Below are 16,364 nucleotides of genomic sequence, written 5' to 3' on the forward strand. Positions count from 1 at the left end.
TGCAAAGCAGGATTAGAGTAGGCCATTACCTAATTGAATGGCTAATGTCTGACTGAGCCCAATACCCTATTACCTGAGTTCTGAAACACAATACATTCATCCAAATACAACTATCAAACAGGTCAATTTTGAAATGTTCAAATGATACAACTTCAATAACCCTGATCATAGGCATTTCAAATTTTTGAAAACCTTTGTGCAAAGATACTTTTCTCCTTTATTATGGACCCCCTCTCCTACTATGCTACAAAATCTTTCAAATTTAAACAACTGATCATCGTTTTAATTTTCTGTATTTCAGGGGATAAGTCTACTTTTTGCAAATTGTCTTGGTGTCATTCATAATAGCTTTGCAAACTGATTTTCATAAAACTGAAAATAAGCTAATGGACTTTAATAATATTTTATTGTAAAAAAGTCAACACATTACATGAAAAACATTAAACAGTACCTTTGTCATCAGTTTTGGCTATCACAACTATTGCATAAACATATTGTACATTATATTATTTGTGGAGGTGCTGATAACAAAGTTGACAGTATTTTAAAAGGAAATAATACAATTATTATAGTTCAAAGATTTGGTCCAACAAACCTTATATGACCAAGAACTGCCAACCATCCTATAGAATTTCAGTAGTTAATTGTCAACTTTATACTTGTTAATCTGATTGTTTTACATAAATTTTACACTTTTTCCATTACAGAAGAAACAAGCTACAATTGTTTGACAGAAGGAATACTTTCTTCTAATCCGATTACTCAAACAAAGGATGCAACAATCTTAACCCCTTCTTAACCCCAGATGGTTTATATGTTTTTCATTTTAACACATCTTTTCTTGACTTCTCTGAACCACATGTAGTTGTAATCAACAGACAGAACACATTTAACAGATCTTGCCTATTCTTCTGCTCTTGATAACATAATTGATGTTCTTTGCTGATGGAACCTGAACATTTTTTAAACCATCCAACTGACTGCATTCAATGCAATTGTGTTAAATGTCCACATGATAACAAAATTCAAATAATATCTCTGAAGCCAGATTGACATCACTTCTGATAGAAGACATATTTGCTACTTTATCATTAATCCATTTAAAATAAACAGAATAATGACTATTAGAATAACAAAGGTACTGCCTTCAACAAATTAAGTGGCATCAGCAAACAATTGGCTTTGGCAGTTTTGTTAAAACATAAGCAACCCCATCCCTCCCCCCAAAAATAGTTTTCACCAATATTGCAGGTGCATTTTTTGATACAAATAAATTTATAGTACAACTATTGTATTCAGTCAATAACAATACATTTTAATATCCTGTGAAAGCTTTATCTATGAGTAATTCAATCCTAAAATTGTCTGTGTGGCATTGACAGAGAGGCACTAAAGCAGTACCTGGACCTTTCATTTCACACACCAGTTCTGCAGAGAATCTGCTTGTTGCTGCTATTCTCTGACAAATAAGGAGATGTGATCTGTAGGAAGTTAGCCAATGCAGAAAACTCCTGCAATTGTACTGATTAATCATCAAATTACTTTAAAGCAGTCAGGCAAAACTTCAAACAAAATGCAGCCTTATCAGTTCAATGCAGTTGCCACAATTGGCCTAATGGTCTCTGCCTGAAGAATGTCTAAATAAGTTGATGATTCTATTCAACCATTGAAAATATAATACAATACAAAATTCCATATCTCCATTTCAAATATTTCAGTTCTGATGTACAACAGGAAAGTTGAATGAAAGACTTCTCACTTGTGCTTTGTGGCAGATTTCCTGTCAGCCATGTGGCAAAACCCTCTGTGCAAGTTAAATATGCAATCAATGCCTCAACACTTTTTTTTTCAGTTTCTTTTTTAAGGGAAAAATCATGCAGAAAATACTGACTGTTTAATTGTTGAAAAAGATGTTTCTTAAAAAAAATGTCCACCCACTCCTCCCTCCTCACTTTGAATGTGTAAATGAGGTCAGAATAAAACAATACCTGGAAAGCATTGCTGTTGACACCTTAACCGTTAAATAATTATTCCTCAAAGTGAACAACTGTACATTATTGGCCCACTCTTATAATTGTGACTCATTCATTTGTTTAAAACTCCGGTGGTCCAAGGTACAAAGTGGATCTCTTGCTATCTATCCTATAGCAACTTACTCATGAATATTTTATCTAGCTTCAGTGACTAAAGTAAAGTGACAATTTATATATCTGCTACATAGGCCCCACAGGTGCTCAGTAAAACCCTTCTAGCCCAGCCATTGAATACTCAGTTTAAAGTGGTGCTTAACAATCTAAAAAAACGCGCAAACGCCTGATACATGCCTCACCGTCACAAGAGCTCCAAAATTGATAATAGGAAGAAGTGAGCCACAAGTTAATAACCAGGATAAATGTCAGATTCCTAGAATAACAAAGCCAATGTTTCTGGAGTATTCTTTAAAGAAAGAAAACACGTTCTATTCCCTGCCAAAAAAAATCTTTCAATAATGGTTCTTGTTAAACCAACAAGATACAATAAATAAGAGTAAAAAGGCACTCCTTTTCCCTAGGCCTGAAAAAGACAATTACATGTGCACTAATACTTTATGTGCTATTATTTCATTGCAGCTCCACACATTCCAATGTATAGCTTTACAAGGAAATTTGCATAGTGTGTCCTGTAGCCACAGAAGCACCATTATTGTTTCACTTCATTACTTGAATTTTAGACCCACCAATCTTACTTTGGATCTCCTAGAATTCCTTCCTAATTTAATAAAAAGAGCTATGGTTCTGTATTTTATAATTGCAGGAACAGGGCAAATCAGATTTTATATGGAATGGAATTTAATGTGAACTGAAAAACTGAACACTGCACAAAGCATGCAGCATTATTATTGTAAGCCTTGAAATTATAAACAGCAGCCTACCTAGTAGAAACTGATACTTTTACATCAAATCCAAACTTTGCTGATCTTGTTTAAAAAAAAACAGTTTTAAATACCACACATTATTTCCCTTTCTATTTAGGAAGAAGGCAAGTATAAAACAGGCCTGGAAAATGAGGTGCCGTAGGGATTGTTGGAGCTTTTGCTCGTTAGCATAAACTGCATTCTCCAGTTACAATGTACAAAGTAAAAGGAGGCACCTTCCACCAAATAGTCAAATTGCACTCAAACTTAATGCAAGATTTGCTTTTGCTGAATTGAGAAGTGCCGTTTTGTTCAATAAAATCTATTGGTTGACAGGACCTAAGTGCCAGGAGACAGTGAAAATGCTAACCCAATATTGGCCTGCACCATTTCTGGCAAAGATCTTCTGTAACTCAACCACTGCAACTAGTTACCTAGCAATGGTAGGTAAGGGCATGATATTGATTCATACATCCAATCGGCAAAGGTGCTATGGCTTCAGCTAGGATTTCCCTATACCAGTCTCTCAGCTTAATCACTATGCTTAGGAGGGCACCATTTCCCGAGAAAAAGGTTATACATTTCACCTTAAAACCATGTGCTCAATTCAGGCTATTCATTCTATATTACACCAGGCTTGTGCCCAATAAAAAGTTAATTGTCCAAGATAATGAAAGCCTACAGAGCATTCAGCCATGTGGCACTCTGAGCAACCAGCAAATGTGGTGCTCTGTGTAGCTAGATTGAAACTAGCACGTTAGCAGTCCGATGCGCATCAAGCACTCAGAAAATCCCGCAACGTTGTGAAGGGTTCCTTGAATTTGAACTGTTTGTGCACCGTTGTCCGCTCAACGTCTTTGTCTAAAGGCTGGCACAGTGTGTAGGACGCCATTAGCACCAGTTCTTCTGAATCAGGGCTGTTCGGCTCAGACGCTGATTGTTCCTCCTCCGACTCGGTTATGGGTTTTTTCACCTCTACTTCAGGAGAAAGCCAGGGGTGTTTGAGACACTGTTCAGCCTTTGCCCTTTTCCTTCCATAAAAAAAGAGAATTATTAATGCAATTATTAATCCAAACATCATTTAAACATTTTATTCCTGAACTAAAATCATAACATCTGTCAATCTAAAATTTATTTTGGATTGTGATTCCCAAAGCTGAACATATTATACTGAGAAATGGATTTATTATAACACAAACATTCAAAATGCAAAAGCTGAGTTTTCGCTCCCCCCCCCCCCCCCACCTTCTTATTCAGGCTTTCTCCCACTTCCTTTCCAGTCCTGGTGATGAAGCTTGGTCCGAAATGTCAACTATTTATTTCTTTCTGCTACTCTAGATTTCCAGCATTTGCAGAGTCTCTTGTGTTTATGGAAGCTGAGGTTATAGTGCTTAAAGATTTGCATAAAGGTTGCTGTTCTAATGAATGTCTTCTAAATCAACAGCATCAGAAAGCATTTCACAAAAACGTATCAAGCAGTCAAAGTATTATCTTTTGCTCAAAGGGCATTTTCTTTTTTAATAGGAGGCTGAATTAGAACCAGTGATGATGAAGTCTGGATAGTATGTGATTTGGTGGGATGCTTGTAGGTGGTGGTACACTCATGGACCAGCTCTTCTGTTCAAGATGGTAAGGATCTTAGGTTTGGAATGTGCTCCTGAAGAGTTGCCTTTAGTGACGGTGAATACAACTTCTCCATTCTGACATACACTCAGTGGCTAATTTATTAGGTACACCTGCTCATTAATACAAATATCTAATCAGCCAATCATGTGTCAGCGACTCGATGCATAAAAGCATGCAGACATGGTCAAGGGGTTCAGTTGTTGTTTAGACCAAACATCAGAATGGGGAGGAAACGAAATCTGAGTAACTTTGACTGTGGAATGATTATCGGTGCCAGACAGGGTGGTTTGAGTATCTCAGATACTGCTGATCTCCTGGGATTTTCACACACAACAATCCTTGTGCAGGATTTCCTAAAGGTTAATTTGCAGGTTGAGTCAAAGGCAAGGGAGGCAAATACAATGTTAGCATTCATTTTGAGAGGACCAGTGCAAAGATGTGAGGCCAAGGCTTTATACTGCATTGGTCAGACTGCACTTGGAATATTGTGAGCAGTTTTGGGCCCTTTATCTAAGAAAGTATGTGCTGCCATTAGAGAGAGTCCAGAGGAGGTTTATGAGAATTTTTCGAGGAATAAAAGGGTTAATGTATGAGAAGTGTTTGATTGCTCTGGGCCTGTACTCACTGGAGTTCAGAAGAATGAAAGGGGAAATTTGATTGAAACCCATCAAATATTTAAAGGCCTAGACAGAGTGAATGTGGAGAGGGTGTTTCCTTTAGTGGGTAAGTCTAGGACCAGAGGGCACAGCCTCAGAATAGAGGGACATCCATTTAGAACAGAGATGAGAAGGAATTTCTTTAGCCAGAGGGTGGTGAATCTGTGAATTCTTTGCTTGGATGGTTGTGAAGACCGTCAGTGAGTATATTTAAAGTAGAGGTTGATAGGTTCTGAGTTCTGGGTGATGAAAGTTACGGTGAGAGAGCAGCAGAATGGAGTTGAGAGAGATAATAAATCAGCCATGATGGAATGGCGGAGCAAACTTAATAGGCTAAATGGCCTAATTCTGCTCTTATACCTTATGGTCTTATGCCTTAAAGCTTACCTGGGGTCTTTAATAAGGAGAGATTGAATGAAATTTATCGCTAAATCAGAGATGCCTTCAAAAATATCCTCTGAATAGTCAATATCCACTTTGGAAATGTTGAGGAATGTGGTCTGTCTGTCATCTCCAAGGAAAGGTGAAACTCCTGTCAGCATGACATACACCAACACGCCAATACTCCTGGGAAAGCAATAGAAAATAGAATTAAAGGAATGTTGCTATTCTGCATTTGAGTATGAACCAAACCTCAGTGACTATGCCAATAACCACAATGACATTCATGCGTTAAATCCTTGAAATGTAACATTGTTTGGTAATTTCCAGAGAACTAATGTTAAGTGTGGGCTTATATCCAAAGTTCTGTGGAAACTCTGGAGAAATAGCAGAAGCTTCTCCTTTTCACAGCTTATCCTGTAGTTCCACCCATCATTTTTATCTACTAGCAGGAATTTAGAGAAGTAGTTAAATTCCAGCGACAATTATATTGGGACTGTTTGAATGATATTGATTTCCTTGCAGAGGGGAGTTGGTGTGGAAACCATGGCCCTGCAGTTTCTGAAGCTGGTTTGTACTAAGAACTTTGGACAATGTAGTAAAACAGAGAGACCGAGGGCTACGTGCATATAGTTCACTAAAAGCACTGACACAGCTACAGGGTGGTGAAGAAGGCATTTGCACACTTGCCCTTATCAATCAGGGCATTGAGTAGAAGAGCTGGGACATCATGGCGTTAATGTACAAATTATTTTGGTTTGTACCAGGAAGTACAGGAGCCTTAGATCCCATACCACCAGGTTCAGCAAATGTCAGGTTCCTGAACTAGTGTGAATAACTGCACTCATCCCAATGCTGGACTGACTCCACAAACTATAGATTCACTTTCAAGGACTCTACAACTCAGTATTATTAACTTACATTTGTTAATTGCACGATTTGTCTTTTGCACATTAGTTGTTTGTTAATCTATGTTATTTGTTGTTTTTCATAAATTTTATTGTATTTTTTAAATTTTTCTGTAAATGCCTGCAAGATCATAAATTTCAAGGTAGTATATGGTAACACACGCATACATTGATAATAAATGTATGAGTAGGGAAAGATTTTAAAAGTCTAGAGGAGAAACTTGTTCAAACAGAGGGTGATGGATGCATGAAATGAGCTGCTAGAAGAAAGTGTAGAGATGGGTACAATTACAGCACTTAAAAGACATTTGGACAGGTGCATGGATAGAAAAGATTTAGGCCATGGTTCAAATCCAAGCAAATGGGATTAGCTCAGATAGACAGCATAGATGGGTTGGACAAAAGGGCCTGATAACTTTATGACCTTCGCTTATGGTACGCTTCCACAGATTCATTCTATTTTTTTGATGCTTTGTATGTGTGTGTGCATATATATATATATATAATGCAGCTTCATAAACTGACAATTCATAACTGAAAACTGAGCACAATCTGCCAATAACTTTCCAACATTCATATCCAATAGGAGTTCGCTGTTAGATATTCAGTCGCCAACCCAAAAAAATTGTGCTCTTACCACATATCCGTTGCTGTGCTGATTGCTTCATAATTTAGTATTTCAGGAGCTGGTAGAATTAATGGAAAAAAAGAGGATTAGACACTTGATTGCTTGTCAGTTTTCTGTTGCTTGTGCATTGATTCTGTAACTACTGCAGGTAAAGTTGTTTCATCCCTTATGCAAAATAGTTTTGCAGTAGAGCCAATTTTATCTTCAGTTTAGCATTTTAAGACTTTCTAAAATCAGCTGCATCTACACATGAATTATTTTTAAAAAATCATTTTGGTAGGTAGTTGCTGTAGCAGTTTGTACTCAGCTTTCAAAATACAAAAACTGAGTACATAATGCACTTAGCATTGATGACTAGAGAAGAGTTTTTAGGCAATGTCTGTAGGGAAGTTTATAACTTCAAAAAAATGTACAGTAGAACTCCCCTTCATCTGGGACATCTCAGACTTTGGTTGGGCTGGACAGCTTTTCTGCATTATTGAAGGTAATTCTCTTAATTCTCTCTTTAAACATTATACAATAGAATAATATTTTCCATTGGCCCCAATGAGTTAAAAGAGAGCATGGAAATTGGTATCTGGTGAGTCAGATGCTGAAACATTGGGATTTTGGAATAGCTGGGTAGCTAATTATTAGACTTTTACTGTAATTCAGAAAAATCACAAAATTCACTAAGAAAAATAGATTTAATTCTTTACAGAATATTCTAAACTGATCAAAGACAGACTGCCAATAATATTAGTCATTAAAATAACTCAAGAAATGTCTTTGAGAAAAAGTTGCTATGGCTGAATACTTACCTACGTATTCTGGAGTCCCAGTAATTTCCTTGATCTCTTCAATGCTATCGACCCTCCTGGACAGGCCAAAGTCAACGATCCGAATGTTGCCCAGTGGATTGCAATTAGTAAGCAAAATGTTCTGTGGCTGATAGAAAGAACAGGAATAGAGTTTCAGGAACCCCAAGCACTGTGAAGGGCACTGAATGCAGGCTTCTCAAATGCTCTATCAGTTTGCCACGATAATGTATATAACAGGGTGGAAAACCTTTTTGAGAGTGTTTACTCAATTTTGTGATAATCTTCTAAAAATTCTCTTGTGTGCCATGAAAGTTTTGAGCAGAGGTTACCATGGATTAAAGAATTAGAAATGTTAAGTATGGACTTTTTTTTAAAAGGGGAAAGGACAAGTCCTGTTGCTTATTTATGTGCATTAATTATTTTACTATAAAAATATAGCAGAAACAGGTTGAAATAAATTAAGCATTTTAGAAACCCTTTTCAAAAATATTGATATTATTTTAAAATTACAATTGAAAAATAATACCATTTCTAGAAAGTATTATTATTGTAACCATTTACTATCCAGGTACTAATGTGTACACCATGTCTGTGAGGGTTTTAAGATGCATCATCCAAAGTTACATGTTCTCACAACTGTCTAGTTGGCACCAAGCTGGTAAGAGCCATTGTCTGTGAAAACATCTCTCTGTTCTCGGGTTATAAAAAATAATTTGCTGCTTTATTTGGCAGTAAAGATAATCATTATGTATCTTTTTATTATAGGTCAAGTTTAAAGAATCAAGGGATAGTATTGCATGTCGCGTGCCAACAAACTTTTTGCGCGTGCCATCTTGGGCACACATGCCACAGGTTTGCCACCTCTGAGTGCAAGCATAGGATAAACTGATACAATGTCCTAACCAGAGCCTTACATTGTCAATTTGAGTTAACAAAAGATTGACCACATGTTATAAAAAGTTGCACAAACTATTCATTGAACTTTCTTGCATTTATTGGGAATACAAATGTAAGTGTGTTTTCGTAATTGATTTTAGGATGTAGATGACACAGGTATCACCTGCATTTTGCCCAAGTTTGGGTCACACTGCACAGTTGCTAGACAACTTCAGAGGGCAATGAGAGTCAATAACAAAATGTGGGCTTAAGTCATGTGTAGACCCAATGAGTGGGGTGTTTAAGTTCTTTTCTGTCTAGTACACTAGTGATAAAGCTGAAATTTTATAGCTGTTCTTTTTGCCAATTTTCTGAACCGTATCTTGCATTTTGCCTCAGTGAGGTTTGAAACCTGATCACCAGTCCAGATCCAGAAACTGTACAGCACCAGAGGTCATTAAATAATGGAGCTTCAGTACAAAGTGTGAGCTTATAATAAAAAGGAAGGACACAAAGGATAAGTAATTGAACTAAATTCAGGAAAGGAAAAAGGACAGTGGAATATGTGATTTATGGATGCTTGATTAGCTATGATTATAAAAGTACCTGGAAATGTTAGTTACTTAACAAATTTGCAGTGTGATGGTGAAGGTTTCATTGATAGTAAGCAGTGCCACTTCAGTGTTTTGCTATTCCAACAAATGGAAAACAAAAAGAACAGGACTAGGCCATACTTCCCCTTGAGGCTGCCCCCACTGTCAGTATGATCATGGCTGATCCTCTCTTCTACTTTTCTGCACGTTTCCTGACCCACTGATTCCACAATGGTTGAAAAAAAAGTATCTGTCTCAGCCTCTAATATACTTAAAGCATGCTCTGAACTGTGATTCACATGTGTGACCTCCTCCTTCTCAGGCTCTTGGCTCTTGCTTGCAAAACTACTCTGAACACATTTCTCAATATCAACATGAGTCTTTCCATTTGGAACATACAAGGTTACAACGTGCAAAACTGCACTGTCAAGAAGTTTAGTTTTACGTGAATTACTTACTACCCATGCTGACTAGTTTCTTTCTCTACTCACCTGGGCAAATGACATTGCTTATGCAACATGTAATGCTAATGTTTGCAGTGGATACATTAAGCTAATTTTGTAAATGTTTAACCAATGAGCAAAGTACTATGATTCTCACAGTTATCACAGTCCACTTTGTGGCATTTGGCAATCCTGATACTAAGCCTTCACGTAAACGGTTTAATTCAGAGGTTTTCTTACTCAAACCAGTCATTTTCAATTTCTTTCAGAGGCTGGCATGCGTTTCGCCACATGTATGTAATTTTCTTACATAGGTCATTAATGCAATGCAGTGCTGGTTTGACAGTAATTCACAACCTGCACAATGCATCATATATCAAGTCTGCTGAAAAGAACAAAAAGCCCTCAGAAACCCTTCATTCAGTGGGCTAAAGTTGCTCATTAAGTTAATTCAGATTTCACAACATGGAGACTTGGAAGTTATATCACACAAGCATAGCTGTGCAATATGACCATTATGCAGTGTGCTAATAAGCATTTCAGTTGGCACCGACTATGAAAGAATGGACATTACCCTTTTACCCCAAAGGAAAAATGTTCATTCCAACCATAAAGACTCCTGAAGCGAGGCTGGGTCTGGCTCAAGGGGGAGAGGGAGCTAGCAGCCGGAGTTCCAAACCTTTAGAAGTGGATGGACACTTGGTACAGATCAGCAGTTAGTATCACAGCTTCAGTGGAGGTGTGGAAGAAAGCAAAGGGCGTAGCAGGGTGGCTGGTCCCTCCAGGTAAGGACAGGACTTGACTTAGAGGTCTAGCACTATGTCCTGAAACCACAGATGCCCCAAGAGTGACAAACACCATGGTGGTCTTATCCAGGGCAACTGTCTGAGCTGGATGTGATGCCAAATACCCTTTAGGATGAGGAATGAGTATCAATAGAAAAACAGAACTCAGATCTTTTGTGATATATAAGCACAAAGTGCTAGAAAGTTTCAGCAGATCAGACAGCACCTGTGGAAAGAGAAATCGCTAATAGTTTGGGTCTGAGATGGGAACGAGAGAGCTGAAGGTTAGCTTTGAGTAGGAGAGAAGGTGGGAGAGGTACGTGCAGAACGGGGACAGTTACCAGCACGTTAAGCTTCTTGGTCTGTGAGATGTTGTTAACCTGCCCAGTAGGCTAGACTTTATTACCAGAAATTCCCTTTGTTGTATCCAACATCCTGCCCTACCTTTGCTGCTACCTAGACCAATCTGTTTCTCGCCTTCTTCGGTCTGATGGAAAGTCTGAAATGTTAATTGATTCTCTTTGTCAGATGCTGCCTAACCTGCTTAAAAATGGAAAAGTACTGAAAAAGCTACATTTAAATTTTATTGGTTTAGTTTTTCTTAATTCTGATGAAGGGTTGTAGATACAAAATGGTGACATTTTGCTGTTCCTACTGAGTATTTCCAATAGTTAATTTTTCAAATTTCTAGCAGCTGTGTTTGTTTTTTCCACCCAAATCCCTTGCCTGATCCTCTCTCTAACTTGAGTTACCATACTGTGACCAAGAGTTGTCACTCCCAGGACAACGCTACCTGATATGTCTGTTCTGAAAGGAACAATGCATGAGGAGCAAAGCCACCTGATGTACATGAGATCCTGAAATCACTTTATTTACATGCATATGGTCAGACTTCTTGGGTGGTGCATCCAAAGTTTATTTCTCATCTCTTTAAAAACTAAAACAAACAGACTGGGATATTTTGTTTAGTTAGCGGAGACAGCAACAGCTTTCTCATTGAACCTTTAGAATAGAGGGAGAGCCCAACTGTAGACTCCCTAGAACACTAGACAGCTCCCTGTGAATACAGCAGGATATAGACCATGTTGGAATTTGAACAGAACAGTGGCAAGTGAAACTTAATCCAGACAAGTACTAAGTAATGCACTCTGAGAAGTCAAATTCTGGTTGGGCAGATCGGACAAGTGGTCAGGATCTTCAAAGTGTTAATGCATGAAGAGACCTTCAGGACCAAGTCCCTGAAAGCTCCTTGAAAGTGGTGACATGGGTGGATAGGGTGGTAAAAAGGATTATGGTATGTTTGCCTTCATGGGCCAAGGCACTGAGTATAAGAGCTGGGATGTCATATTGCAATTGTACAAAACATTGGTTATACCACACTCAGAGTGTACTGGATGTGTTACATGTCAGCAGACCCTGTTAGCAGAAAGTTGCATAAATTTGATGCTTTTCTTTAATGGAAGTATTATTGCCATAAAACTTTCAGGAAACAGGATTTCTGGACAAGGAACACATCTGTTCATCAATGTGATTAGCAGGTTTGCTGTTCTACCCATTAAAACATCTCATTGAATATTAATGGATTCTATTTCTTTCCATCTTCATTAGATTGTCAGTCCACTTCATTGTAACAGGTCCCCTCACAGTACAAGTCACAATTTAAATTCAGCTCAATGCATATCTTCATGCAGATTTATTTGAATAAAAAAATGAATCCTTAATTGTGCCATTTAAAATGGAGTGGAATTTCTGAATGTGCAAAGGAAAAATAAGACTCTGGACTGTTAATTTAATGAATGTTGCATACATACTGATTACCAGTTAAAACTTGCACTAACTTCATTGGTTGCCAAGCACTTACCTGCTGATTCCTTATTTTGTTTTAGTGGTAATTTCAATCTGGCAAGAGTCCCACGCAAACTTAGAGAAATCCACCTAGCCACAGATGTGATGATATGAGCAGACAGCAATCCTGTCACATTATAGAACCATTGTGGCGCCTGTTCTATAAGCCTTTCATAGCATATTACTAGTGAGTTTAAATCTATCCACTAATAGCGTGTAGAAACAGGCACACCATACAAATTCTCTTTGAGACTCATAAGCAGTTTGTTCCATGGAAAAACTTACAGTTAACTCTCAAAATGGTGAATCCAGTCAAAGGAGTAAAAATTGTTCTCCTTGGCGTTTAGTGGCAATGGCAACACTGGAGTCTAAAGCTACACTCAGAAGCCACTTTACTAGGCATCTCCTCTACCTAATAAAGCGTCCACTGAGTGTGTGTTCGTGGTCTTCTGCTGCTGTATCTAAGGTTCGATGTGTTGTGCATTCAGAGATGTTCTACACACCACTGTTGGAATGTGTGGTTATTTGAGTTACTGTCACCTTCCTGTCAGCTGTAATTAGCCATTCTCCACTGACGTCTCTCATTAACAAGGTATTTTCAACCACAGAACTGCTGCTCGCTGGATGTTTTTTGTTTTTTGCGCCATTCTCTGTAAACCCTAGAGACTGCTGTGCGTGAAAATCCCAGGAGATCAGCAGTATCTGAGATACTCAAACCAACCCATCTGACACCGATGCTCATTCCACAGTCAAAGTCATTCAGGTCACATTTCTTCCCCATTCTGATGTTCAGTCGGAACAACAACTGAACCTATGCATTGAGCTGGCTCCCACCATTGGCTGATTGGATGCTTGCATTAATGAGCAAGTGTACTGGCGTACCCAATAAAGTGGCCACTGAGCGTATAATAAACCGGATGAGATACTCACCAGTCATCTCGTGTGCCACAAAATCTGACATGTGCAATAAGCCTTCAAAATCTCGTTAACAACTTAAACTGACAGCAAGAATCAAACCTCTCTCGATATTGCTATACTCAAATGATTTTAAAAGGATCAGCAGTTTCATTTTGCACAATCTGTGTAATTACACCCCACGGTGCAAAGGCAACAATGGTACTGCAAACATGTATTCAGGACCGGCAGTAACAAACTGCGATTTCCAACATGCTGTCAAATAGCCTTACCTTTAAGTCCAAATGAACAATATTCTTCCCATGTAGATAGGCAACTCCATCTAGAATCTGACGCACAAGGCGGATCACATCTTTCTCTTTGAAGGCCTCGTCTCCTTCTGCCACACACTGGTTAAAGATCTCTCCACCTGCAGCACTGCAAGAGGGAAAATAGCTCATTAATATCAAACTTTACCAGATGCTGGAAATCCTGAGCAATTCAGCATGTCAAGCAGCCTCTACGGAGAAGTGTAATCCAAAAGTAAGAAGGGTCTCGGCCTGAAACATTGACTGTTCACTCCTCTCCACAGAAGCTGCCTGGCTTGCCGAGTTCCTCCAGTATTTTGTGTGTGATGCAATCCGTCGCACAGGATCGCAAAAGGCTGCAGAGGGTTGTAGACACAGTCAGCTGCATCACATGCACAATGCTCCCTATCTCTTAGAGAGAACGTCTATAAGAGGCGATGTCTCAGAAAGGCAACATCCATCGTTATGGACCTGCACCGTTCCAGGACCTGCTCTCTTCCCATTATTACCATTAGGGAGAAAGTACAGAAGCCTGAAGACACACACTCAATGATTCAGGAACAGCTTCTTCCCTTCCACCATAAGATTTCTGAATGGACATTGAACCCATGAACACTACCTCAATACTTTTTATTTTCCACTATTTTGTAACTTATCAGTGTCTCAGTACCATTGTTGTAATACAACAAACTTCACACCATATTAGACAGTGGCAACAAACTTGAATGTGATTCTGAATCTGAGGAAAAGACTAGCAGATCTATTAATGAACGGATAGGTTGGGGATGAATCAAGATGACCTTAAACCGAGTATTTTCCTTGGCTTGTGAGCACAAGTGCTTCACTAAAAGGAGTGTGTTGCCCTGCAAGTGCCCCATGATGGAGTGGGCATCGCTCAGGGAAAAATGTGCCACTTGCCCCTGCTACAGAGTTATATTGGCACACAAGAGTAACTCACACCTGGAAATACCCAATCAAGTGTTTACAGTATTGCATAGAACCTGGGAATAGTTCTTTATATATTTACTCCAGGAAAAGGCACAGTAGCATAGTGCTTAGCATAATCTACTACGGTGTCAGTGACGCTGGTTCAATCCTGCCACTGTCTGAAAGGAATTTGTATATTCTCTCCGCGACTGCAAAGGTTTCCTCCAGGTGTTCCAGTTTTCTCCCACACTCCAAAGATGAATGGGTTAGGGTCAGTAAGTGTGGGTGTGTTACTTTGGCATGGTGACTCTTGTGGGCTGCCCCCAGCACAATCCTCAGACTGCGTTTGTTGTTGACCAAAATGATGCATTTCACTATATGTTTTGATGTACAAGTGACAAATAAAGCATATGAACTTAATATTCAGCTGGATAATGGCACAAAAGGCATAGTTAATTTAATTTCTCAGTAGTGAACTCAAGATTAATTCACATGCCCAGATACAGCTAAAACAGGAAGTTTCTGTTTATATCAGAAACGATTTAACACATTTGTACATTTCTCCTCTGTTCTTTGTTTAAACCTGTTGAAGTGAGTGACAGTGAAGCACTATGCAACATATCAAATATTTCCAGGCTAATGCCAGCCTTAGATGTTTCAGTACACGGCAGATTCATCTGGATCATAAAAGTGCACCTTGCCTCATTGATGGGAAAACAAGTCACACCCTGTAGCTTGCACAACTGTTGATGTGGAAAAACTATCATCACACCTCAGATATGCAACACCAGTGATTCCATTTAAGGAAAAGATATGTCATTGCGAATAGCTATCAGTCACCTTGTGAGCCACATGCATGATTCAAGCTCTGTCACGGTAGGAGATTTCCAGGACAGGAAAAAGTATTCCCATGGGCATTCTTGAAGATGCAATATCCTCACTCATTGATGGGAATTTATGATTTCTGATTGCGCTATACGGAGAAGGGGCATTTGGGAAGGCACTAAGATGCCTTCCGTGACCACCTATCCATGATGGGAGCTTGCGGAAGCTAAAACACAAACAGCAGAGCCTACAGCACATCAGCCCAAATAACCCACCCAGCCCGCCAAGCACCACTTGTGCAAGAGTCTGCAGATCCCACACATGTCTTTACCCATACTACTACCTCAGTGGAGGCACCCAAATGGCCACAGAGCTTACAACAGCAGAGGAACGATCCCTTGGCACACCTTGCCTGTGTGGACTATAATACTGACCTAAAGCGATCCCATCTAACCACACAAGGTCTGTATCTCTCTATTTCCTGGTGTTCATGTGTCTGTCCAAATGCCTCTTAAAGGTTGCTATTGTATCCACTTCCACCACCTCCCCTGACCACTTCTAGTGTAAAAAAATGCTTGCTGACAAATATTCTTTAAACTTTCCACCTCTCACCTCAGAGCTATGCCCCGTGGTCTTTGAAATATCCATTCTGGGAGAAAGGCCCTGACTATAGATAGGGTAAATGCAAGCAGGCATTTTTCACTGAGGCTGGGTGAGACTAGAACTGCAGGCCATAGGTTAAGGGTGAAAGGTGAAATATTTAGGGGGAAATGGGGTATTTCTTCACTCTGGTTTGTGTCGCTGCCTTCAGAGAGGCCACTGGTTCAAGTCGCTGCCCTGTGAGGGGCCACTGGGTCCTGATGCTTTCAGAGGTGTTATCAAAGTTCTGACATTGATGGATTGGACTCTTTTAGTTCTACGGCTTTTACTCGTGTTCTCACCCATTCTTACTTGTTGCTGAGTTGCGGGGTTTGAT

At 39.1% G+C, this 16,364-nt stretch overlaps 1 protein-coding gene across 1 annotated transcript in view; it reads right to left on the bottom strand.

Annotated features, from left to right (window-relative positions):
• Positions 1 to 389: 389 nt before the first annotated feature.
• The window catches only part of LOC140741363 (serine/threonine-protein kinase 17A-like), a 58,040-nt gene continuing 42,065 nt past the window's right edge, over positions 390 to 16,364 (bottom strand). Inside the window, exons 3-7 of the mRNA XM_073071513.1 lie at positions 13,622 to 13,766; positions 7,893 to 8,019; positions 7,102 to 7,150; positions 5,563 to 5,742; positions 390 to 3,924 (exon numbers count right to left, since the gene is read on the bottom strand). Of these exons, the coding sequence (XP_072927614.1) occupies positions 3,669 to 3,924; positions 5,563 to 5,742; positions 7,102 to 7,150; positions 7,893 to 8,019; positions 13,622 to 13,766 (757 nt within the window). The 3' untranslated portion in view covers positions 390 to 3,668. The remainder of the gene's footprint in view (positions 3,925 to 5,562; positions 5,743 to 7,101; positions 7,151 to 7,892; positions 8,020 to 13,621; positions 13,767 to 16,364) is intronic.

This window comes from Hemitrygon akajei, chromosome 18, assembly GCF_048418815.1.
Source record: "Hemitrygon akajei chromosome 18, sHemAka1.3, whole genome shotgun sequence".
Lineage (NCBI taxonomy): Eukaryota > Metazoa > Chordata > Chondrichthyes > Myliobatiformes > Dasyatidae > Hemitrygon > Hemitrygon akajei.